This window comes from Dermacentor variabilis, chromosome 6, assembly GCF_050947875.1.
Source record: "Dermacentor variabilis isolate Ectoservices chromosome 6, ASM5094787v1, whole genome shotgun sequence".
Classification (NCBI taxonomy): Eukaryota; Metazoa; Arthropoda; class Arachnida; order Ixodida; family Ixodidae; genus Dermacentor; species Dermacentor variabilis.
This window is the reverse complement of record NC_134573.1, coordinates 19,096,184-19,123,815: the sequence shown is the minus strand read 5'-3', so window position 1 is coordinate 19,123,815 and position 27,632 is coordinate 19,096,184. Positions and strand designations below refer to the sequence as shown.

Below are 27,632 nucleotides of genomic sequence, written 5' to 3'. Positions count from 1 at the left end.
CAAATTGGGTTCCTTGGCTTGAGGAATCGTCGACCAGGCCATGGCCTCCGGGTCGTAGCCGCGTTGAAGTGGGGAGTTCGCCATGTTGGTGCGGAGAGCGGCTTCTTCGACACGGGTGGCGGTGCAGCCGTTAGGCTTAGCGGCGGCGCCACCAAGCACGAGTGAAAGTCCACTCTAAATTGGCGAAAAATTTGGCCCACCTGGATGAAAGTGATGTCCCTGTGTGCCGGGCAACTTGCTGCGTCCGATGGATGCAAAATTGGCAGGGTGCGACGAATTCGTCCGTGGCTCCTGTCGAAAAATGACGGAGCCGAGGTAACATGCATCCGATCGCTTCACTCGCCGGACGCGGACCTCTCTTCAAGGCGAGCGTCTGGACTGAAAAACTTTACTGTGGTCCTGCAAGACGCGCTTAGTGCGTAGCAGTCGTCTCCCACGTAGGGTGCGACAAGGAGTACCTGGCGGCCGTTTCGCGGGCCTGCTGGACGGCCCATTGCTGGTCGGCGAGCAGCGAGCTTCTGAGGGACTTCTCCCACTTGTCCGAGGTAGAGTTAGGAAGAGTGTTTCTACACTTTCAGAGCAAGTGTGCGAGTGTCGCCGTGTCTCCGCATGAGGAGCACGTGTCGCCGGGGTACCCGTCGGGATAGAAAACGTTGAATTTGGGGGGTTTGGGTACAAGTAGGTCTGTAGTAAGCGTAGTGTTAGCGCCTGCGGCCTGTTAAGTTTGGGGTGTTGTGGCGTAAAGGAGCAGCGCCCCAGGTAGAAGTGTTTTGTGATTTCGCTGTGCGTAATAAGCGCCTCAACGTTGTCCTCTAGCCGGGCGAGATGGGGTCACCAGGGGACGGCGCAGTCAATGAGTGCGCACGCTACGTCGTGGCCGATCTCGTTGAGATTGGACGGGGCGCCCGACCGTGATAGGCGGGGAACCAGATGACGGTGCGGTGCTTGAGGCTGCCCGGGTCCGCGCTAGGCAGGATGCGTAACGCCTGGTCGGAGACGACGCCACGTCCGAAGGCTTTAATGACCGGTCTGGAGTCGCTGTAGATCCCTTCCTGTTTGCCGTCGAGCACAGCCAGGGCTATGGCTACTCGCTCTGCCGCCTCGGGGTCTCGGGTGAGGATCGTGGCGGAGTTGAGAGTCCGCTGCGTGGATGAGACAGCGACCGCGGAGAAGGGTCGGTTTTTGCGGTAGGCGGCGGCTTCCACGAACGTGACGTCGTCCGCTGTTACGTCTAGGCGCTGGAGAAGGGCAGTCGCTCGGCCAACGCGCCTGCCCTTGTTGTGGTCAGGATTTACGTTTCACAGAATAGGAGCAATCGTGATGAATTCTCGGATCTAAGGCAAGCGTCTGATGGTGTATTTAAGGCTTTCGCCTTAAAATATTTTCGTCAGGGATGGCTGGTATCCCGTAAGCAAGGAAAGATGCAATGGCAGAAGGTGAATAAAAAAACGAAATAAAGATAGAACGAAAGAAAGAAAGAAAGAAAGGAAGAACGAAAGAAAGAAAGAAAGAAAGAAAGGAAGGAAGAAAGAAAGAAAGAAAGAAAGAAAGAAAGAAAGAAAGAAAGAAAGAAAGAAAGAAAGAAAGAAAGAAAGAAAGAAAGAAAGAAAGAAAGAAAAGAAGAAAGAACAAACGTTAGGTTCGATGCCTCTTTCATAGGGGCCGGTAGAACACGAAAGTGAAACGTGTCTTCACAGAAGCTGTTGGATGTTTGCTTCGTGAACTCGCGCTCGGCACGCGCTCAGCTTCGGAAAGGCGAGTGGCAGAGTTCCTTGCGTGCGCGGCGAACGCACGAAGGCGTTCTGCTTCACGCCGGCGTGTCCCTTGCCAGACCAACGCGAGAATCACCCGTCGACGTCGTAGCCTTTCTGCGTCGCTTAGTGATGCAATTTTTTTTTGTTGGTGCCATCCAAGCGAAGGAGTAGGCGGCGTGTAAGCACTCTCGATGTATGCTGAAGCTACACTCTGTAGGTGACGAGGTGCCACAGGTTAAACCGACGCGAAATACCAACCATTCCAGAGCTTGCGCAGATCAATTTTTGTCTTCATTATTTTTTTCGCGTTAGTGCTCCCTTCAGTTGATAGTCGGCCTTCCTGTTGTCCACTTCTATTCTCTTGTGTCCTGTCTGCACGCCTCACCCCCTTTTTTTGCTTAATCAATCCTTGCCAACTTGCTCAGCTTTCTGTCGTTCTAAGCTTCATTTCTAGTACACTGAGCCCTTTCCCATGTTCCGCTACTTATCAGCACAATCCTGCTTCGTTAGCTTCCTTAATTGCGATGTGTATCTTCCGCGCTAGAACCATGTCGTGGTTTACTCGTAATCGTGTCGTCCCATTGGAACTTCAAATGATGTGTGGCTTCCTTCAACCATCAACTGGAAATGCCAGGAGGATTAGTGCCATTCTTTCCGCTGAATCATGGCGCCAAGTTAGGTTCTGCCAGGAGTGTTTAAAGGTCTGTTGCGCGGTCCTGGGAGATGGTCGCCATAGGAATCGCCTTTACGCCGATTGGAACAGGTTAGCCGTGCTACAGGCGGACTTCCCGTGGAGGATGAAACGTCGTACGAAGTAGGAGGAAACACTTTTCTAATAATTCACCATCAAATAACGTACTGGGTCTCGGAGACGCCATCGTAAGTGATACCCATAGAAAAACCCTTGCTTCAGGTCCTACGCACTGTTTTAAGCCTAACATAAAACCCGTTGACGTTTTAAGCACACCGCGCTGCATAACCAGGTTGGTCTCGGAAGAAGAACGCTCGCGCTGTATTTCAGACTGCATTGCAAGCATTAAACAATCAAATTCTCAGTTTAAGACGTCCGACCCTCTCCGACCGTTAGTTAATTACTTTGTGGAGCATAAACTTAGACCAGTAATATCTGACAAGGAAGGTTATTTCATAATTATTCCAGATGACATGTTTTCAGAAAAAGCGATTTCAGCCATAGAAAAGAATTTGCAGCCAGTAAAACTCAAGCCTTCGGTAGTTAAGCAACGTGCGGTTGACCTCCTGTCAAGACATACTCTTGATAGGGTTGTCTGTAATGTCAAGAAAGCAAAATCCCTCACCTTCGAACTGTTTTTCTCGGCGAAGACCCATAAGCAAGAAATTCCATTTCATGCTTTAGTGTCAGAGAAAGAGACGTGGCAGTTCTGTGCCACTATTTACCTACATAACAGCTCAGCTTCACTAGTTCTTTCAGACCCCTTTTGCTTGCGTAATTCTCAAGCACTAGTTCAGTATTTGAGACAGGAAAATCGTTGTGATTGTACAGCTTTTGGTATGGATATCGAAGACCTGTATTACTCCTTGCCGCATGACGGGTTGCTGAATTCCGTAAATCAGTGCATTAAAGAACAAGTTGAAGAGTCGGCTTATATTGACAGATGCGGTGTTTCCACGGGAGCTTTTCTAGCAATTCGTTCAATTTACTTAAAATCGACGCTGATTGGGTGGAGAGATGCTGTGTTTCTGCAGAAATGAGACATTTGTATTGGCTCAAAGGTTGCCCCCTATAGCGATATTTACCTGAGTAACGTTCACAGCTGCTTAGAGAAAGCCTTAGGTGATTGCGTCATCAAGGTATTTCGTTACGTTGATGATTGCCTGATTTTCTGCAATAGGGAAGAATTCGATTCCGCTGCTACCTCAGTAACTGAGCAATTTAGACTTTCTAGAGGAGGATTAACGTTTACCAAAGAATGTCCTCAGCGATTCGTAATTCAGTTTCTAGATATTTGCTTGGTCTTCGAACAAAATCACGTTTGTTGGCAGTACTCCCCAAGATCTTCGAAGCCGTTGTTAAATTTTCAATCCAAGCATTCCAATGTAGTAAAAAACGGAATTGACAATGTCGTGCCTTAAGTCTTCTCTCACCAGACCCTGAATGCACAAAATAAGCGCCGATTTTAATGCACTGGTCCGGCGCCTATTAGAAGCAGGTTATCCTAGCGTAGCAGTGGCCACTGTGGCTGAACGCCTGAAGAAGTCGGTTTCGAGGGGAAGGGACATGATTACAGAAAGCAGTAATAGAAAAAAAAGAGTAGTGGCTATTCCGTACATTCATTCAGTATCGCACACGCTTAAAAAAGTTGCAAGCAGATATGATGTTAATGTTGCGTTCACTGCTCTCAATAAGCTAGATAAGATATGCGCTGCCGTGCAGAGGAAAAAGGAGCAAGTAAAAGGTGAAAAAAGAACAGACATTTGTCCAGTGAAGCACAATAAGAACAACAGTTTTACTGACTGTCGTATGGATGTGGTTTATAAAATTCCCCTTAGCTGTGGCCAGTTCTACGTAGGGCAAACGGGACGGTGTATCAATCAGAGGCTAATGGAACATAAAAGGTCGTTAACCGGTGGATCGCCTTCTAATCTTTCCCTTCATTGCCAAGATTGTAACTGCACGCCGAAGTTAGCTGAATGCGCGATATTGTACAGGCATGAGAATGAAGATACGCGTCTTATGGTAGAGGCAATGTATATGTATAATGGTGGAAGTGCGTGCATGAGTCAGCCTTTGATTACTTTACATAAGGAAGAGATTAAGTGTTTTAACAGCTGTGTCTCACGTAGACCGGCACATGTACCTGACTGACACGTGGTGATACCATTCCAGAGCTTGCGCAGATGAGTTTTGTGTCTTCTTTCTTTTTTGCGGCTCAGTGCTCCCTTCAGTTGATAGTCGGCCTTCGTGTTGACCACTTCTCTTCTCTTGTGCCCTGTCTGCACACCTCACCCTCTTTTTTGCATAACAAACCATGTGCGCAAAGTGCCAACAAGCTACACCGCGTTGTAGCCTCCGCAGTGCTTTGACTACAGATGCGCTACAGACTATGGAGACCGAACCACTACATCGTGTCACGATGCAGTACTTCGGTTCACTGCTCCTATCTCCATCTGACTTGCAGCACTGCGGAAGGTGCAATGTCTACACAGGTAATATTTTTGCACAGCTGTATATAAGTCCGGGCGTAACTGGCCGTTTATTGGTATACACAAGAGAATTTTATTTTTGATCACTATGTGATACAGTACAGCGATGTACGATGTACCGATGTGCGATTCCTGTGGGTGCGAGGAGAACATCGAGCACCTACTGTGTACCTGCCTATTGTGTACGGCTCCCTCTGCGGGAAACCTTACACCGACTGGACGTAAGACCACTCACCGAATCAAATATACTTGGACCGTGGCCACACCCGTCACTGGCACGAAAAGCGAATCGCGCATTAGTGCAATACTTGAAGTGCACCAGTTTAAGAGACCATTTATAGTCTCCTTGTGCATAGTGTCCCGTCCAGAGACACTCAGTGCTCACTCTCTCCCTTTTTCCTCTTTCTATTCCCCTTTCCCCCACCCCAGGGCAGGGTAGCAAACTGGATGCTCTTCTGGTTGACCTCCCTGCCTTTCGTGTCCTTGCTTTCTCTCTCTCTCTCTCTCTCTCTCTCTCTCTGGCACAAAACGCGTGCACTTATATGGCAGAGGTTACCAGATGAGCTACTAAGCGTTGGGCAGGTAATGTATGTAAACTGTGCAAGAAACTTTTTTGCGTGCCGTATTCTAAGACATCAGCTCATTTGATAATGTCCTATACAGTGTATGGACGTTCCTGACTGAGAGTACAGTGCACTTAGAAATGTGTTGTATCTTATCATGTGAAGCCGCAGGTCTAGCTCGCTTTCCTTATATTTCACATAAAGTTATTCATGCATGGGCTGCACCCCGTTGTTTTTAAGTGTGTCTTGTCGTGCTTCTTCAGCAATATCGTGGGGTCCCGCTCTTAAACCGGTAAAGAGGCGTACTTTATTTCGTATTCGGTTGCCCTCCTCACGAAAGTAGTTTCCGGGTGCTGTTGGGATTCATCCGTTACACTTACTCACAAATAAATAAAATTTACAATATTATCTAGTGTGTATCAAATGAATATAAAAGTGCAAGGAGCATTGGCATTAAAATCTTGCGCATCAAATGCCTTGTCATATATGGTAGCTTCTCATTCCCATTACGGTAAGAATGCTATACTTCTGAGGAGCAACTTGCATAATTACATGATCAATTATTGTGATCGTTGAATATGCGATCTAAGTAAAGTATAGCATAGCTTTAGATGTGAACCAAAAATCAGATGTGACGAATATGATGCAGGAAAGGCGACGTAAGCAAAGTACAGGCAGGGTAATGCACGAAAAAGACAAAGAAGCAAAACATATCTAGAACGGCACCATCCTGTTTCACATATCCCTTCCATGCACATGGATTTTGCATGTGACTATGCATATACTTGAACAATGGACCAGCTACCTTAAACCAAAGCTTTTTTTCTACTTAAGTGGTTAAGATGCGCTAAAGTAAGAAAAATTCTTGCACTTTACAGAATCTTCGTCTCAAAACAAGTACATATGTGTCTAGGAAGATTAATTCATCGCTTCACTGGGCACTCTATCTTACGTCCAGAATTATGTCTACAGAAGCCATGAAACTAAGGGGCTTTTGCTTAACATTACATGTTCACATCCGCCAATTGATGAACAATTCGCAACGCATCTCTACCTCAACTAGCATACTTGGTTGGCAAGTAGATTAGAGAAAGCACAATTTTACATTTTTAAAATAATTTTCAATTCCAAGTTACTCTCCGGGTTCTAAGACGTAAGGTGTGCACCACGGTGTACACAGTTAAATGCCTTAATTGCTCCTTGCTTTCGCTTCAGGAGGCACGAGCGGTTCTAATGAACTGGTATCGTGAGCATGGACGTAAACGATAATGACTTCTTAAACATGGGATTCTCTTCCCTCAACCTAAAAGGAAGCCATAATTTTAAATCTAGGTGTAAAAATAGATAAAAAGGAAGACATGAAAATTTGCCTGCTTCATGTTAGCGTTTAAAATGCAGAATCACAGTGGTTTGTATTTGCACGCTTGCATTCACATGCTGTTAAATGAAAGCTCATAAAACTGTTAAATGTGTATAAGCACCTAACCAAGCATGAGCTGTTGCTTTTTATAGTGAACACAGGCACCATGCTCATTGCAAGCATGTATCATATCACCAAGCAAATATGCAATTTCATTGTAGCACTATTTTTTTATCCCATGGATATATCTGTAGAGAAGCAAGACAAAAATCAATCACTTCTCACAATTAATCAGCTTTTTTTAAACACATTTCTAACATTTCAATGACACTTGCTCCTATGTGTGTGTCTCCAGAAAGCATACTTGATTTTCACTTTCCCATCAGAGACATTACATAAATATACCGTGCTAAGATGACTGCCCAGAGCTCGTGAGAATTTTCAACTTGGTGTGACATAGTGTATTTTGATTTTGTTGACATTTAGTGAGATGGTACATCCATATACCCACATTCTAGTATTATGGTCCGAATTGCATGGCAATGTATTTTGATTCATTGGCGTTCGCTCCTCTGCACAACGTGAAGTCACGCTGGGCTGGTCCTTCGACATCCTTGTGTGCTTGCAGCTGCCTTCTTGCGTTATATACAGCGGGTGCCTGAAAAAATATCGTGTGCAGAAGTCGACACAAGGACATGGTGTAAAACAACATCAAGAGAGTCAAGGTCATGGCACTAAAAGAAAGTCTTCGCACTTAGTCTTCCTACTGAAATGAATGCGAAACATCTAAATGACTACAACAGTCAACTGCTAAACTAACTTCAATTCTTATATATAAACAAAAAATAAATAGGCGACAGTTCATCCTCGTTCGGCAGTAATGTTAAAATAATACTGCCAATAAATAGAATATTGGTCATTGTGAGATGTCATAGGTCTGTCATTAGTCCGGTCATTCGCATTTGATTGATCGATTGATCGAAAAGTTTATTATTCCACCGAGCTGGAGTGCCCGCCTCTTAACCTACACGTAGGTAAGGGGGGAGGACGAAGCAGTCCCCGCGCATTGAGGACGGTTAGTCTTCATGGCCTCAACGGCCAGGCGGATTGTTCCACGCTGGTCGTCTTCAGCCCTGCTCTGGAGCAAGGCCTCTCATGCCCCTCTACTGTCAAGGTTTTCATTGGCCCCTCGGGAGCCAGCACACTCCCATATTATATGGTCTAGCGTACATTTATGCTTACAAATTTTGCAGAGGGCGTCATTATAGTCCGTCGTCTGTGTTAAGCAGATCCAATGTGGCGATGTATAATTGTTTCCCTGGAGGCGCCGCCAAATGCGAGCGTCCTCCAGAGAGAGAGACCTATGCGTAGGTGGAAGGATTCTTCTTTCGGCTTTGTAATGATCTACAATTTCTCGGCACGTGATGATGCTTTATTTGATTCCTGGAACTGGCTGCTCTAGAGTTGCTCACGAGCTCGCCCGAGGTGCATCACAGCACCACTTGTCACGCATCCTAAGCAGGTGCCCCCCGCACCATCTCTGGCTGTGCCACTGCGCAAGCCACAATCTGGGGATCGCATCTGCAAACATGATGCTCATTATGGATGAAAATATGGTCTTCCGGTTCAAGGGATGTGACTGGATGTGCCTACAAGAAAAGGCAACAAGGCTTGTTGTGGCAAGTTTACCAATATTTCAATAATAACAGGAAAGTTTACGGCAGCCTGCATCTAAGCTCACTAAAAGGCATGAACTTATCTTCATTTATGAGGTGCGCAACGGAGTTCATTTTTCACAGAATCGACTACTGCTGCAGTTTCAAATCTAGCATTTTACATTCTTGCAGGCATGTAAAAGTTGCAGTTAGACCGCAGTTATTAGTTTATTAGACCGACTCTTTGTTTTGTGTACGACAGACGACTGATAACACAGAATTCACGCAACGTTTTATTTTGATATCTAATTTCTCTACTAAGCATATTAAAGCGATAACCACATTTTGATTTGCCATGCAGTAGCAAGATGCACACATTACGCTTGTAACCCCCAGAGGAAGGGTGATTTAGCTGTTCATACGACGTAACTCTGAAGTGCCAACTCATATTAGCAAATGCAAAGGCATGCACAAAACAATAAGAGTATGCAAAGGGCCCCTGAAATTGTAATTCCACACAGCAGCCGTTATATACGATGCCTATGCATAACTCCCTGCTTGACAGTTCACCGAGTTCGTAGACATAAGCACCCTTTCAGATTTGCACCATGCTCGAAAATCGCAACAGGAGACATATATCAGACATATAATCACACCATTTCAATACATGAGCAGAAACAGTTCTGTGTTAGGGCTAAACACCACGAGGGCGATTTAGTGCGCGACGGCGATGAGCGAAGGCTTCGAGCGACAAAGAAGCAACAGATTGCTCGGTTCTGGAAATCAAGAAATCGTCACTCGTCTCCCGGAAGCGCTATGAGCGACTAGCCAATAGAGCGAAGCCGGAACTGGATGTACAACGCTCAAATGCTACCGATTGTCGCGCGGAACGAGCAAACGACTGAATTTTTATACGTGCAAGGATAACAACCTACTGCAAGACCTTCGGAAATATTTTATGCAACTTTTTTACAGTACATCAACTTAAATTACTAAATCACGCGTCACGCTAGTTTCGACGCATGTTTGCAGCCCTCATACCGGCAATTGCGGGCAGGCGTCGCTCAATATCGTCGCTCGCACGGAGTACGACTTCTAGGCGACGAGTGGACGCTGTAGCGCGCAAGATCGCTTATATGGTGTTTATACTTTATTCAGCATAAAACGTGGATTCCTCACATGTTTTCAGTAAGTTCAAGATAACGCGCCCGATTGACCTCTTGCGGCAAAGTTTCAAACTAACACTGGTGCTGCAGTAACTTCAGTGGTCGCAGATTACCAATGGGCGAGACACCCTCAAGCGCGTGGCTTACTTGTAACTAAAGCATGCCGCCAGCAAATTGACCCCTTCTGTTATGCGACTCCTTATTTCAACAGCGTTCCGTACACAGTAGACTGCCAAACTGAATAAATTCAAACACGCAAAACGCACGCCGATCACGCTCCGCATACGCTCGAAATAATGGGCTGTTGAACAAACCATTTTTAGCGTCCACTCGCCTCACGCCTTAATGAACATACCATGGTTCTCGCAGCGCTGGCGATTTTGAGAGCTCTTACGGCTAGCGGCAAGTAATAAAATCACATGCTGTTATCGCGGCGACTGGATTTTTCGATTAACATCGAGAGACACAGCGCGCTTGCCTAGTCCGTTGTCAACCGCGTTGGCTAAGCTCCGTGACGACTTCCTGGCGATAGCAGGTCATGTACGCAGAATGGGCACCTAAGTTAGAATTCACTTACCGTGGAGGATTTGTTGTTATATCCAATGAATGATGAACGACTATGGTGTTTTCGCAGCGACGCAAGATGGCTGACACACGATCTCCCTTGGATAGTCCATAGAATAAAGACCAACTGTAGAGAAGGGAAACTGTACCTTTGGCAGTGGTACGAAAATACCAGGAGGCGAAAGTTTTTTTTTTCTTTTTTTTTAGAGCAAAATCCAATATGGCCGTTTTGCGCTGGTCGCGTGCGCTGGTACGCGCCGTGGTCGCGTATGCCTCATTGCCTAGGCTGCCGCGTAGCTGGTGCGTTCTAATTGCCAGGAGACCAAAGAGCCTCTACTGAAGCCCATACACACAACCCACAAGTGAGTGAACAGGACGTGCGGTTTTATTGGCAGAAGAAAAGCGGTGCACCTTCTCGTACAAGAGCAGAAATAAAATGTGCATCTCGAGATACGCTGCGAAGCTCACTTAAGCCGTCGCACATGGGGGTCTGGTAACGAGCGACAATCAGCAGCGCAAGCAAATTGGACAGCGCCCCACCTGTTTGCCTCGACATTCGCCGTAACTTGCATTGCGAAGCAATCAGGGGACGCAGGCATCTGCTGCCGCAGCCAACAGAGCGACATGGACTACCCGGCATTTTAGCGTTACCTCCTTTCCGACCTGCACGTTTGTTTTTGTTCTTTCGCGTACCGTTAATGTGTGACTCGCACTTGGTGCCTCACATTCTCAATATGGGCATGGTCGGTTTGGTGGGCATTACCATTTTGCAGCCACTTTTGCAAAGGCTTTTCCACCCATGTGGCTATCAACTTCATACACTTCGGATCATGTAATCACTTATGCTGGTTTCCGTTCGTGCCACATCACGTCTGATGAAGGCCCACAAGCACAATTTTCCCACTGCTGCAGCATGAAAGGTCGAACGGGGAGCACCAATTATGGTGTGTGTAAATTGGGAGTCATTGTCGCTGTGTGGACTGCAGGGGCCGATGGTTATCTCGCGAGACTTTTGCCCAATGCAGCTGACCAGATCGTCACATCCACGAAACTTAACATGGCAACCATGATCAAATGAGACTCGGTATTCAATCATTGCATAAGGTTCAGACAATACACCGTACATTGGCTAAGATCCACATAACAACAGTGAGCATTCACGCACTGTAGGTCGCTTACAGAACATTCAGCTATCCAACTTAAGGCACAGTGCTTGCCTTCGTCGCACATGGCAGTCTAGTAACGAGTGACAACCAGCGGCGCAAGCAGATTGGACAGTGTCCCACCTGTTTGCATCAACAGTCGCTGTAAGTTGCAATGCAAATCAATTGGGTGATGCACGCATCTGCTGCCATAGCCAACACAGCGACATGAGCTACCTGGCTACGTGCAGGTTGGAAAGGAGCTACCTCCTTTCCAACCTGCACGTTTCTTTTTGTTCTTTCGGGGGCGTTTAATGGCTTGCTCACACTTGGTGCACCACCTGCTCTCAATATAGACATGGTCTCTTTTGTGGGAATCGCCATTTTGCAGGCCTTTTTACCCATGTGGATATCAACCTCATACACTTCGGACCATGTAATCACGTATGAAAGCCCCCATTGACACAAGTTCACGGCCGAGGAAGGCCACAAGCAAAATTTGCACACTGCTGCAGCAGGAAAGGACGGAACGGGGAGCATCAATCACGGTGCGTGTAAACAGGGAGTCTGTGTCGCTGTGTGGACTGCAGGAGCAGATGCTTGCCCTGAGAGGCTGTTGCCCAATGCAACTGACCAGGCAGCCACATCAGAGAAATGTTACACGGCAACCATGATCAAGTGGTACAGTATTGAAATAAGGCTATGCAAACAAATCACTGCAGCATACCTCTAACATAACGCATTGGCACTATACACTATACATTGGCTATTATCCACATGACAACAGTGAGCATACACGCACACGGGTCGCTTACGGCACATTCAACCGTCCGACTGCAGGCACAGTGCTTGCCTTCACCGCACTTGGTGGTCTGGTAACAAGCAACAACCAGCAGCGCAAGCATATTGAACAGTGTGTCCTACCTGTTTGCACAGACAGTCGCCACTGAAGATGAGCAACTTCATTGCAAAGCAATCGGGTGACGCAAGCATCTGCTGCCGCAGCCAACATAGCGACATGAAGTACTTGCCAATTCAGCGTTACCACCTTTCTAAGCTGCGCATTTTTTTTCGCTCTTTCGCGTGCCGCTATTGTGTAACACAAACTTGGTGCCCCAAATTCTATAAATATGGGCATGGTCGGTTTTGTGGGCATCCCCATTTTGCAGCCACTTTTGCGGGCCTTTCCACCCATGTGGACATCAACTTCATAAACTTCAAACCATGTAATCACGTATGTCTCCGTCGACGCCAAATCGTGGCTCAGGAAGGCCACAAGCAGAATTTGCACACGGCAGCAGCAGGAAAGGACGGAATGGGGAGCACCAATCATGGTGTGTGTAAATTCAGAGTCTATGTCGCTGCGCTGACTGCAGGAGCAGGTGCTTACCTCGAGAGACTGTTTCCCAATGCCACTGACCAGGCTCCCACATACGAAAAACGTAACACGGTGACGAGTACCAAGTCGGACAGCAGCGAAACAAAATTCCGCAATAGATCACTTCAATGTAGCTTGCGCAAAAAGACAGGCTGTCGAGCAAGAATAACAATTCTGAACGAGACTAGGAATTATACCAATGAGAAAGCTTGCATTCAAGAAAGAAGCCACTCTACCTTGCAAGCACTGAAAGCCAAAAACATTAAGAAAAGTTTAATGCTACATAGCACACAGTGCAAATGTTAGTGCAAGACACATGCCAATGCCGCATCAGCTATTTCAGGAGAGGAATTGCACATGGCAACGTACACTAGAAAATACTGCTACACATATGTTATGCTACTAGACAGCGAGTGGTATTAAGTATGAGCAAAGAATTGGTTGACCTTTAAAGTTTGGATGATGAAGAGGAATGATCTTTACCAAGAATGTGGAATGAAAAAGCATGCATTCATTGGAAAAAAATGTTACTTGGCACAAATGGTATTTGACAAGGCCAGGAAGCTCATTAAGGAAGGGCAAGCTGACGGAACTCTTTTGGCCAGCGTCGTCTGTGCTTGTTCAGAGGTTGCAGGTACATCTGAAGACACATAATTTTTGTTGTTGAGGTACGTGGATGACTCGGCCAATATCTGTGCTGGTGGAATGATGGCAGAGGCTCTTTTCACTCTTGACACAGTCGTCTGTAGACTTGATATCTCATCCAAATACTTCTAGAAGAACTTCTTTGTTCGTGGTGTAAAGCCTTGCGAGTTCGGCTTCAGCCCCTTCCTCTTGGTGTAGATGGGGGCTCCTGTAATGACCAAGATGTGCTTGGCACAGACTCTGTTGGGGCACAACAGTAACGCATGAGATACAGCAGAGATTATCCAAAGTCATGTAGTGTTTTCTCTTATGTTCGAAACAATTATACTGAAGTTAAATACGAACAAATGTTCCTATCATCTGCTTAAACAAATTACATGTATCCAAAGACTAGTAAGCCAATGCAGCATATATCAAGCATATTTATTTCTGAACCAAGTGTTGTTTACCTTTTGGTAGCAGCCAAAGTCCACACAATGACCTTGTTGTAGCAGGCAGCAACTTCTCTTTAGTGCGTGGAGTTTGTTGCTTTATACTGGTGCCATCCTCATTACTGCATGTCTGGAACAAAAATTTTGAATGCATCAGAAATTGAATAAGCACAAGTTTGCAATATGACCTGCGAAAAGGTGTGACATATACATCGTAATGGTTTGTGACTACAGAGCACATGCAAATGTACACTGTTTGTTGTAGGATGCTTAGCAGCATGGTAAATAAATATTTCTACTCTCCGTAAACTTGATGTCTGCCTAACTACAATGCATGTCAACAGCTTAAGTATTATTAAGATCACAAATGAGAACATTTGTGCGCTCATTTATGCACCAGAAGAGATCACACTGCTGGTTTCACAAGCAAATGCATGAAAGACATGAAGCTATTAGAAATGATATTCTTTTTCTGCGTGAACGTGTTGCACCACTTCACTACTACAAAAATAAATGTCCTCAGCTAAACCAAACTGCACAGCAAGAACATTTGGAACCAACAGATATGAAATATGGGTCAATTATCATGCGTGAAACTGTTTGATACATTAAATTCAGCACTTTAGCTTCAGTTTATCAAAGGGGTATTCGGTTCGGTGGACGAAAGTACTTGCATGCGGCCTCGACAAAAAAAATACATTGATAAGACTACTCTGTCACCCATGGCTACGGCTACAACGAGATAAAGAATGTGACGCAAGTTTCGATATCGCTTTCTCTTTCGTGAATTCGCAACTAAAAGTTTATTTCGCAAACTGCAGTGGAGGGTCCTGACTGCCCATATGTAATGCAGCATCTAGTTCGTTAACTTGTCTCCACCTGTACGTTAACGAGAGCAATATTGCATAAGGATTCAGGTAGCGATATTAAATGACTCACCCGTACTGCTGTCCTAGAATAGGGTTCCCGTTCCGAGGCAGATGCATGGCGCACGACCGAAACGAAGCTTTCGGGCTTACATGTCCGCTTGCAAACACGTCCCTTCATCACAAGTTCACTAACGGGAGACATCGAAGCGCAATAAACTAGTTTTAGCAACAAAGAAGCAACCAGTCTAAGCATTGGTCTAAGTGTACGAACGAATGAATCCGTGCTTCCATGCACTCGAAAATACCGGTACAAATTTTAAATCCAGGCCAGAGGTCACGTGGAAGATCGATGATGCTGAACACTATTTGCGTTTTTAGTGACAAAAAACAGTAAACTTACTAATGAAATGTACAGTATCTAATTAGTAATGATAATTGTATGGCTTATTTTATGTCATAAACATGCTTCGGTATTGTAGGAGAAAGTATGCAAGAAAAAATTGCGCTTATTAAGGCGCCCCTAGCGGGAGATATTGAAACTAACTCGAGCATCCCTCGAGTGCTCCTACTACGCTTGTTTCATTAGCAGCAGCGCGCGGTCGATTTTTTCGCCCTCTGTGGCCATTCCTTGAACCTGAGAGTGTGCGGGGCTTGGGATAGCCTTCGTTGCAGCTCGCTGGACGGATCACCTTTCTCCGGTGCTGTACTGTTCCGCGACGTTGAGCGCGCGCACGGTGGAGCAACTCCGAATGAAAAAGTAGAGCGCTCGCTACGCATTCCTTTCAACTGTGGCTGCCTGTTCTCTTAGAAGCAAAATGGTGTGTTCTTTGCTCAACGTGCGTGAGTAATACACCGCCATGTTAGGGGCCAGCTTCCTACAGTTGAAGATGGCGTTACGTTTTGTTCTTTATTGCCGCAAGAGTAGAACGGGCATTCTACTCTCTCTCTCTGGAGGGCAGACTGAAAAGCACATTCCACTCTCCACTTGGTGACGGAGTGAACAATGCATTTCACTCTACTCGACATTTTGCGAGAGTAAAACAATGCTTTGAAGAGTAAATCGGCCCCTTCACTCCTGCGATACCCTCTCTAGTTTTTAGAGTGTATAGTCTGCCTGAGGCCTTGTGATTTCAGGACATTAGGGTAGCAGAAATGCGTCCCCTGTGCAGACCAAGTAGGGACGGCTCAAAGTATGGCTGGTAGCTTGACAGAGGGCGCGCAAGCATTCAGGAAATCTTTCTTATCGCAATAAATGTAGGGTAATGTACAATTTTCTTCAGTAAAGTGTGAGGCTAGTGCTTTGAAATGCTGATTTCCGAAAATTGTTATTCGGCATTTTTATCTGTTTCTATATCCTCCCCAAAAATTGAAAGCACGCGTCCAACCGTTGCTACCACGACTACATGACGCGAGTAAAGCCACCTCTTGCCAGCGGCTTAGAAATATCCTCCAATGCATTTCTACACTTGATTTCATATCCTCTTCTGCGCCAAAGCGATGTAATATTTTAGCTTCCCTCAAACTATTTCAACAATCCACTTGTCCATTTTACAACCAGATGCGGCACTGTTGTACTTCTTTGTGTACTTCACGGTAGAAATGGAACATTGCTTTGACATAAAACAAAGTATATATAATATATTGGAGGAGATCTTGAAACAACTGTCAAAAGATGGCTTGACTCAGATAATGTAGGTCTGCGAGAAATGGCGGGACACGTAGATTTCGCTTACTCAGGGTCACATAGAAGGAGTTAAATGCACACTTAAATAGTTTTCAGAAACAAATATTTCAGAGCAGGTTTCATTATCTATTGAACAGCATCGTATAGAAGTACGTATAATCAAGATACATTATATAATATAACAAGCTATGTTTTACATCTATAAACAAAGTAACAAAACGTTCTTTCTGGCATGTGCCACCTGGCTGTTGATAAGGGAAAGGTATGGTATGGTATTCCTTATGCGATGGCGCACACCCACTGTGGGGGATTGGCCATATGACAAAAGCTTTTGTCCTCCTCCTCTTTCTCATCATCATCAGCTTTGCTGAGCCAGTGCTCATTGCATTATTCTATTTATAGGTTCCTGCCCTGCGTGGAACTATGGCACTGGCCTTTTTGACTTCCTGTTTTGTCGGAAGCAATGCCTTTCTTTGTGAAAAGCTTGGTGGACCGGTATGTATACAATGTTTTCTGTTTAGATTCGCTGAGCTCCAGAGAGAAAAGTTCATGCATTAATATTTATCTCATCATATAGTAACCGTGCATATGACCACGTTGAGCCCTGAGTTCGGCCGTCTGCGTCCGAGCGCACAATTTAGTAAACTTGTGTTCGCGCGGGTGCTGCTACTTCAGGGCGGATGCTCAGCGCACAGCTCAGCTCTCGCCCTGCGCGCTTGCACCGCCCGCTCTCTGCACCGGCCGTCTGAGCGCGCACACATGGCGCCCAAACGCAGGCACAAATTTTGCAGCTGCCGTATGTTCTACGCTTTAAAAAGATAACAATTTAGAATACCGTTTGAACCAGTGCGGTACAATAGGTATCCAAGTTTAGTATTCATGAGTGTATATCTAAGCAAAACATCTACAAGGTTTAATGTATAACTAATAATATTTGGGCCTTTACGAGCCAAAACCACTTTTTGATTATGAGGCACGCCGTAGTGGAGGACTCCGGAAATTTTGACCACCTGGGGTTCTTTAACGTGCACCTAAATCTAAGCACACGAATGTTTTCGCATTTCGCCCCCATCGAAATGCGGCCGCCGTGGCCGGGATTCGATCCCGCGACCTCGTGCTCAGCAGCCCAACACCATAGCTACTGAGCAAGTATAAAGGTCTTGCCCTCAACGGTTTATTGACGAGGAAATAAGCAACTGGAAAATGAATTTACAGAAGTTTTGTAGAGACCCTCCAATGTTCACATTTTAAAAGTAACGTTAATGTCCCTGTGCCCTAAATCACTGTTATCTTCATTCAAATGACTTTAAGTTATGAAATAGCGAAATAGACATATGCAGCTAGCACATGATACTCTATTGTTTGGCTGTTAAGTTAGCCACCAGAAGTCAGAGTTATTCCTTGATCCAGCTGTGTACTTGTTTACTCACACATTTAGCTGCTTGCAAAAATTATAAACAATTAATAAAATATTAGAGCCTTCCTGCCGAAGCCAACGAGATCTTGAAAACATACAATATTTTAAAATGTAGCATATTTTATGTTATCAGAAACCAGAAAGTATATCGTTTGCTTTATGTAAGTGTTCTTATGGACAAGATCGGATGCTTTCAATCGTTTTTTTTTTCTTATCATCGCCCTCTTGATGGTGTTTTCAACAAAATTGCGCCTGCTTACGCCACTGATGGATAAGCAAGCTCTTACAAATCACGTGCTTCGCATTAGAAGAAACTTCGGTTCCGAAATACAACGTATAGTTACCGCAAGCGCCGAATATAATATTATTACATGACACGGCACAAACCTTGCCATGAATTCCGTGGGGTGCTAGAAAAAATTTGTAGGAACTTTGAGCTTCGCCTTTAAGAGTGGAACGCGACAACATTCAAAGACCTCTAACTGCTTCTCACGTTTCCCGGCAAGCGGAGCGTCTGTAATCGTAAAGTTTTCCAGGAAACGCTCGCCGCGTACGCTATACACGAAGACGTGCTTTGTGGTAGAAACGCGGCCTCTTGCGTAGGCTGCGATGGAGGCGAGCGCCAGCTGAAGGCATCGTAGGGAACCGGCCGCGTCGCTCCGTGGCCCCCAAGGCACCCGCGTGCCGGTGCGCGCAAATGGCGGACGCTGCGGCTTGTATGTGAATGGTAGAAACGATGGAAAATACGTTTCTCAGATTTTTCGCGCATTATAATTATGTTTTCTCGTATAGTGCGATTACAATCCGAGACCTATCACGTTTGTAGGTTGTGTGTAAGGCATAGTTTACTATTCTTTCACGTATTTTAGCATGAGCAATTCAATTACTGCGGTTAATTTTTGCGTCAGATGGAGGACCTGGGTATGGGGTGCTACGAAAATACTTTTGTCGAAACGACGCCCGACACTGAACACATACGCGAGACGCTGGACGCCGACGCCGGATTTTCTGCGACACGGACTCCTTAACGTTGTCGCATTAATACGGACTATGTAGCTTCTCAGTCGCAGCGATATTCTTCGAGTTTCCACTTCTGGCATGCGCGGGCTCCCGGAGCGCATTCGTTTTTGTTGAGTTGCTCTGTCCACTGCACGGTGCATTTCCGCCGGGCGTTCGTTCTTATAGAGCTGGATGGCTCTGCCTACCGGCGAGCTGTCACAGCCAGCCAGGACGATTTTGGTCCGGCTACTCTTTCAAAGTTTTCTGGCTAGCAAACGCCAAAAAACAGCGATGAGCAGGAGTATTTGAAGTTCATTTTCTTCCCGTGAAGCTTCCTTCCAGCTGTGAACGGCGCGTTCCTCTCTCATACCTGCTCGCTATCTGCGTTATGTTCCGCACAGGCTGTAGGTGCTTATTCCTACACGTTAGGTTGATTTTTCGGCTCCTCTTTCTCTGGTGGTTCCTCTTTTCAGATGTGGCGTATGTACGAGGACATCTGCTTTTTATTGCGATATGAATTATATGGACGTTCCAGGAGCATTTGCGCCGCTGTTGTCGTCAGCCTCTTCATCCGCGATGTTCCGTATGAAGTCTAAGTGCGAAACATCGTCATCGCGCGCCGTATGGTATAGGTTCGAGTTAAAGCGTGCGAAAGGGGAGCAGATGACAGTGACTCCATCTCGAGCGGGCAAATCGTCGTCCTCTCCCATCGCGTGCAAGACTCCGGGAAAGGGGGGGTCACTCTGGCACGGCCACACGGGCCCAATATTAAAGCGGTCTGCGATGGGGACAGAGTACGCCGACTGCTGATAGCTAGGTGTGCGCTTGGTTGGTGTTGAAGCGAGAGGCAGCACGTAGTTCGCTCGCCGCTGCTGCCGCGCTTCTTCACTCGGGCGTTTTAGCAGCGAGTGTACACGGCCATCGAGTGAGATGTGTGCATGTTTACTTGTCTGCGCGTGACACCATGCTCACTAATTTGTTTAATAAGCGAATGTTTCTGAATTTATGCGGCCTATAAAACTGCTATCCTTATTTTGTATAGTTGCCTGCTAACTTTCTGTAGCAGTCGCTGCTTCGACTTACGGGCGAATATAGGCGTCGCATATAGCCAGTGTTTGCTCCGTTTCTGTCGTATGTTGGGGTGGCGATCTCGAAACCTGTGTGTTCGAATTAGGCCATTGGTGTTATTGAAATACGCTGATTGTAAATGGCCACACGTACATTCGCTTATTGCTCTTATGATTGGCCAATACTATTTCGCGTGTGCAAATTTCTGCTAGCCATAGACAGCGTGCATTTTCATGCGCAAGCCGCGGCCCCAGCTCTTTCAGCTAAGGGACTGTAAGAAGCACCATCAGCTAAAACAAACCTTCTGCAATCGAAGCCCAAGTCACGAAATTTTATGCGTGTAAGACATACCTGATATTCTGGTTTTTCGTGCGATGTCAAATCATGAGAGAAACCAATTTCATCAACGTCGCCCGTGGGCGACGTGATCGGTGCGAGAAGAGATCCGCTAGCCATCCGTTTAGGGGATATGATCACTTACACGCGATTGTGCGCCTGGGCATCATATGCATCGAATGTCGTTTGTTGCACGTTGCAGAGCGAAGTTAACGCAGTTGACCCGTATCGGGAACAAATGGATCGCTGTTGCTACGCGATATACCATCGCGCAAGCTTTGGCGACTAGTTATGGCACTGAAGTCGCTGACTTCCTGCTTCATGACGTAATCTTTCGTCATGGTGACAGTCGAAAACTGTTCACAGACCGACACAGTGTTGGCAACATTGGCTCCTGTAATTCGCAGACAGCGTCGGGCCTTGCTGCAGTTACTGTGGCCTCCGTGCCCAGGATAACCCAGGGTGCTCAAGTTATTGTATGGTGACGTTACTCATCCTAAGCATGGATAATACAGATTAGCAGTGTTTAAACCCCTAATTTATCTTATCACTTCATACCTCACACAAAACCAAGAAATACAGTTTTACTTTAACTTTCAGTTATTGCCTACTGCATGCATCATTTTTTCATTATGTGGAATAGGACGTTTAGTTTAAAATTGCAGGATTATTTACTAGACTTGAAACCCGACGATACATTTATATAAAGTTAACTACATGAGTTCTGATGACCTTGCGGGATCTTACTGAGAGCTTTGTTTATAAAGCTTCGCAATAAATAAATATAAATTGTACTGAAGGCACTGGGCAGTGGGCATGGTGCTGGTGTGCTTTTGCAAGAGAAGAAGACGACGAGAAGTGCTTGCTCCCCGGTTACGATATAGCGCCGACCTGTTTAAACCTAGCGCTACAACCTATAACTAGTGACCATTCTACTAGGCGAACACCCCCGTTTCATTTGGTGGAGCTGCTGGGTTTCTCTTCCACATCCTGGAACTCCGCAGCCGAACGCTACCACCAGCTGTTGCTATAGATGAACTGGGACCGTCCCAGGCTGCTGCTCCCGTGCCCCCCGCCATCGTCTGTTCTGGCGTCATCCGGCAGCGCGATCCGGCTATATTTAGCGGCACAGACGACCACGACGTGGAAGACTGGCTCGCCGAATATGACCGTGTAAGCGCCTATAATAAGTGGGACGACCGCGCCAAGCTCACAAATGTCATCTTTTACTTGACTGACGTGGCAAACCTATGGTTCCGCAATCATGAAGCCGATTTTACCCGCTGGTCGGCTTTCACGGCAACTTTGGCAGAGGTCTCCGGCCGTCCCGCCGTTAGCTGGCTTCGCGCTGAGCAGCGCTTGCGTGGTCGAGCTCAACGCCAGGAGGAGACATTCACCAGTTATATTTAAGACGTGCTCTCGCTATGCAAGCACGTCAACTCATCTATGGACGAAGCTGACAAGATCAAGCACATCATGAAAGGCATCGATGACCATGCCTTCCAGATGCTCGTCGCGAAGAGTCCGCGGACGATTGCCGAAGTCATACAGCTTTGTCAGCAGTACGACGAGCTGTGCAAGCAGCGTGCATCAACACGCGCTGCTCAGCAGGACACCACGTATCTATCTCCGTTGGATTTCGGCCGCGACGCTGCCGACATCTTTGCTTTAATGCCGGAGATAAAGCAGTTCATCCGTCAGGAAGTGGCACGCCAACTCTCTCTGGCGAACAGCACACCCGAGCCGTCGACAACCTTGGCTCCTTCGCTTCGCCACGTCATTCAGACCCAAGTTGCCGCGGCGCTGCCATCTGCCCCTCCTCCGCAGCCTGCAGCTGGACCGCTAACTTACGCTGACGTTGTCGCCCGGCCTTACGCCCCTCCGGCTCCTGAAGCCTACCGGGCACTGGCACCTTCTATGTGCCGCCGCCACCTTCACGCCCGATGGTCGTCCCTTACTTGGCCGCTGGAGCCCCTGTCGTCAACCCGTGGCGTACATCTGACAACCGGCCAATATGTTATTCATGCCATTTTCCGGGCCACGTAGCACGATTCTGCCGCCGTCGCAGCCCCCGTTTACCTGACAGTGGGGGTGCCTCAAGCTACAGGCCTGCTCGACTTCCGCGTCAGGACCAATCTAACCTTCCTCCGGACACCTCTTACAGTCGCCTCCCCTTCGATTCACGCCGGTCGCCTTCCCCACGTCGCCGATCCATTTCCCCGATGGTTCGCCGACCCAGCCCAGCCCGAGAGGAAAACTAGCAGTCGCAGTTCCAGAGGCAAGAACTGCGTTTACGTCGAACATTTCAAGGCCTCATTCTAACCCTTCGTCGACGCAGAACCCTCCATTCGGTTCTGCGTCGACTATCGCCGCCTTAACCGAATCACGAGCAAAGATGTCTATCCTCTGCCGCGCATCGACGATGCTTTGGACTGTCTGCAGGGAGCGGAATTCTTTTCCTCGCTGGATTTGCGTTCCGGGTACTGGCAAGTTCTAATGGCAGAGGCCGATCGTCAAAAGACAGCCTTCGTAACGCCTGATGGGCTCTGCAACGCGCCTGCCACCTTCGAGCGAATGATGGACATCATTCTTCGAGGGCCGAATTGGAAAACTTGCCTCTGTTATTTAGATGACATTGTGGTTTTTTCCACCGATTTTGTGTCGCACCTCAACCGCCTCGAGCAAGTACTTGCGTGCCACTCCACTGCAGGACTGCAACTAAATTTGAAGAAATGCCACTTCGGCGCTCGTACGCTTACTATTCTCGGCCATGTAGTTTCAAAAGACGGTATCCTTCCAGACCCCACAAAACTTAGCGCCGTATCCGAGTTCCCTAAACCAACCACTATGAAAGAGCTTCGCAGCTTCATCGGCCTGTGCTCATATTTCCGGCGCTTCGTAACTTTGCCTCTATCATTGCCCCCTCGACGCAGCTTCTCACCGGCATTTCTCACCTATCAGCCTGGTCCTCGGCGTGCGACGACGCATTCCAAGAACTGCGACGCGTTCTCACCTCGCCTCTAGTACTGCGACACTTCGATCCCTCTGCTCCAACTGAGATCCATACGGATGCTGGTGGTGTCGGGCTCGGCGCTGTTCTTGCACAACGCAAGGATGGCTTCGAAGAGTGCGTCGTCGCGTATGCCAGCCGCAGCCTTACCAAAGCCGAGGCGAACTACTCGGTTACTGAGAAGGAATGTCTGGCCATCATTTGGGCTATCGGCAAATTTCGTCCTTATGTGTACGGGCGTCCATTTGACATCGTGACCGACCATCATGCCCTATGCTGGTTACCTTCATTAAAAGATCCAAGTGGTCGGCTTGCCCGCTGGGCATTGCGCCTACAAGAGTACGACATCCGCGTTTATCGCTCAGGCCGAAAGCATTCAGACGCAGACGCTCTATCTCGGTCACCCCTGCCCTCTGGTCCTGTCCACTCGTCTATTTCTACCTGCGGTGCCATCACCCTCAACATTTCCGACATACCATCAGAGCAGCGCAAAGACCCATGGATCTCTTCGCTTATTGACTTTCTTTCCAGCCAGTAGCCAGCACCGATCTCTCGGACGCTTCGTCGCCAAGCCATGCACTTTATCATTCGCGATAACCTGCTGTACCGCCGCAACTACAATTCCAGCGGTCGTAGGTGGTTGCTTGTTATACCCCGACATCTCCGCTCCGACATCTGTACCACGTTCCACAACGACCCACAATGCGGCCACGCTGGTGCATTAAAGACATACTCTCGCCTCCTGCTTCGGTACTACTGGCGCGGTATGTACCGTTTCGTTCGCCAGTATGTCCGGCCATGCCACATATTCCAACGACGCAAGACGCCACCTAAACATGCCCCCGGCCCCTTGCAACCTTTACTATGCCTCGCGCGCGCGTACGACCGCGTCGGCATTGACCTATACGGTCCGCTTCCCAACACTCCAAGCGGCAACCGCTTGGTTATTGCTATCGACCACCTCACGCGGTACGCTGAAACTTCAGCCCTACCATCTGCCACAGCAAAAGACGTCGCCAGTTTTATCCTTGAAAACCTCATTTTACGCCATGGAGCACCTCGAGAATTACTGAGCGACCGCGGTCGCGTTTTCCTCTCTGACGTCCTTTCAGCATTGCTAAAAGAGTGTCGCATCATTCACCGCACTACCACAGCATATCATCCTCAAACTAATGGGATGACAGAACGTTTCAACCGCACCCTTGGTGACATGATGGCCAAGTATGCTTCATCTGACCACTCGAGTTGGGATCGCATTCTACCTTTCGTCACCTACGCTTACAATACCGCCACGCAAAGCACCACTGGGTTCTCCCCTTTCTTTCTCCTTTACGGACATGAACCTTCATGCACTATGGACACGATTCTACCTTACCGGCCAGATGCTTCGGAGTGGACGACTGTTTCTAGAGCCGCTGCTTACGCCGAAGAATGTCGCCAGCTCGCTCGTTCGTTCACATCCCAGGACCAGTGGCGCCAAAAGCTTCGCCATGATTCATTCACTACGGCTACGTGCTTTGCGCCTGGCTCGCTGGTCTGGTTGTGGGTGCCCTCTACTCCTCCAGGCCTTTCCTCCAAGCTGCTCTCCAAGTACCACGGTCCTTATCGTGTACTGAAACAAACATCCGCGGTCAAATACCTCATCGAGCCACTCGAAACGCCTTCCGACCAGCGTCGTCGGGGCCAGGAAATTGTCCACGTCTCCCGGCTCAAGCAGTGCCATGACCCTCCTGTGTTCTCCTGTCCTTAAGTCGCCAGGATGGCCTCTCTTTCGGTGGGGAGTGATTGTACTGAAGGCACTGGGCAGTGGACATGGTGCTGGTGTGCTGGTGCAAGAGAAGAAGACGACGAGAAGTGCTTGCTGCCCCGTTACGATATAGCGCCGACCTGTTTAAGCCTAGCGCTACAGCCTATAACTAGTGAGCATTCTACTAGGCCAACACCCCCGTTGCAAAATAAATAATGTACGCCGAGATGGCGCTCTGCCCACCAGGAAGGTCGGATGCTACGAGCCGCTTCTATAATTGCAGGGATGTAGGGTCCAATTCCTCTTCTGCCATGGTTACCTCGACTTGTAAAGAGTCTCCTTATTCATTTTTACATATGTTGAGCACCCTACTGGAATATTTTATTTCAACACTCTTGATAGGTCATCCACAGGATCGAAATAAACATTAGTATTCGCGTTGCGCTACTCCCCCCCCCCCCCCTTGAACCTGTCTCCGGAAAAGTTGCATGGTTTCATTTGAATGATAGCGCTATCTGTCCTGCCTGCATACAGCAGCAGAAACCGAAGCCAAAGATTGATTGCTTGGCTGGTTGGTTTACTATTAACAGCGGTTCATGCAACGGTGGCGTAGAGGTAGAGCATGCGCCTCGCATGCAAGAAGACCGTGGTTCGAATCCCGGTGCCGCGCAATTTTCACCGGACAAAAAATATCCGCGTGTTGGTAAAATTGCATAAACAGGCCTGGAGCGCGGCCTGATCCTGGTGACCAGAACGGGTAATGCGCACTACCTCACCAGAGCAGGATTGACCACCCTGGTGCAGTGCTTGGCCACAACCTCCTATTATGAATGCAACAATCAAACCCCGGCCCCTCAGTCCCCAGCAGCTGCGAAGCAGCTGACCACTGCGGAGGTCAGACCTGTGGCGCAGCAGAGGGCGCTAAGAATCTATGGGACTGGACAGGCCGCCATTGGAATCTGAACCTGGCAAGATTTAACGCTAGAACGTTATCTAGTGAGGAGAGTCTAGTAGTGCTACTGGAAGAATTAGCTGGAAGTAAATGGGATATAATGGGGCTCAGTGAGGCTTGGAGGATAAAGGAAGCATATACAGTGCTAAAAAGCGGGTACATCCTGTGCTACCTGGGCTTAGTGGAGAGACGAGAACCAGGAGTCGGATTCCTTCCTGATTATTAAGGAGATAGCTGGTAACATACAGGAATTATAAAGCATTAACGAGAGGGTGACAGGTCTTCTGTACCTGCTGCGTGTATCCCTAAAACTCCGCATTCTCTCTTCCTTCAGCCTACATCGATCGCGGAAGTTATAAGGGTTTTCGAAGGCCTTAAGAATAGCCATAGTTGAGATGCCGATGAGTTACAAATTAAGCCCATTAAGTATGTGTTAAATGACATTGCACCTGTCGTTTCCCATATCTTTAATGTTGCCATTTCTGCAGGCATTTTTCCACATAACATGCAGGTAACTAAGGTAAGTGTAATCCATAAAGGTGGTGATAAGAACACTTTTTCTAACTATCCTCCAGTCTCAATATTACCTGTTTTCTCGAAAGGGCTAGAAAGGTGATTAATGCACGAATTGACAGTTTCTGTGGCAAACATAACCTTATAACAAGTCATCAATTTGGGCTTAGGAAACATCGTTCCACACAGAGTACTCTTTTGCTGCAAAAATAAATTCTTTTAAACAACATGGAAAATAAATTGATGACACTCGGACTATACTTAGATTTCAGTGAAGCTTTTGACCATGTAAATCACACCATTTTATTAGATAAAATTGAACGCTATGGATTTAGAGGAGTAGCGCAGGAATAAATTCGTTCATACCTCACGGGTTGATCACAATATACTGAAATAGGCAGATACAAATCGCTCATGATAAAGATGGTACCAGGGGTGCCACAGCGAAGTATTTTGGGGCCTATCCTTTCCCTCTTTTATATCAATGATATAGTACAAATAAATAAAGCTTGCAAATTTGTTATCTACGCAGATGATTGCTCCGTATTTTTTGCAGGAAAAGATCTAGTCCACGTTACAGTCGAGACAGATGCGTTTTGTTCTAGAGCAAACGAATGTTGCAAGAAAAATTGTTTGACAGGGGACGAATCGAAAACAAAGTGTGTGTTCTTTCGTGTGTTAGGAACATTAGTTAATGTACCTGATTCCCTTATGTTTGGCCTGTTCAATGTTTCGATTGAAATATGTGTAAGAACACTTGACATTATAGTTCATGAACATAAGTCCTGGAACTAGCACATTCAGTAATGATTGCTTGAATTAAGCAAAACAGTCGGCATAATGAATAGGTGCCGGCAAGATCTCCCGATGGCAATTAGAAGATTGCTTTATGATGCCCTATTCAGTTATATGTGTCATTGTGTGCTAGTTTGGTGTAACACTACAGCTGAGAACCTATACAAACTCGTTTTAGTAGAAAAAGGGCAGTCCGCGCGGTATCTAGTGCTTCTCATTTAGAACACACCGCGCCTCTTTTTGAAAAGCATAAAATCCTTAAAGTTCGAGATTTGTACACTTACACTCTACTGTGTTCCTATAAGAAAGCAGTTCAGGGCAGATTAGATGCTTTTCTCGATATTGCACAACTTGAGCACACCCGGACAACATATCCTTCTAGGTATCAACCACCATGGCAC

The 27,632-nt window shown here is 47.0% G+C and overlaps 1 protein-coding gene across 1 annotated transcript in view; it reads left to right on the top strand.

Annotated features, from left to right (window-relative positions):
- The window catches only part of LOC142584096 (uncharacterized), a 160,347-nt gene that overhangs the window by 94,165 nt on the left and 38,550 nt on the right, over positions 1 to 27,632 (top strand). Inside the window, exon 3 of the mRNA XM_075694270.1 lies at positions 16,797 to 16,889. Coding sequence (XP_075550385.1) covers positions 16,797 to 16,889 — 93 coding nt within the window. The remainder of the gene's footprint in view (positions 1 to 16,796; positions 16,890 to 27,632) is intronic.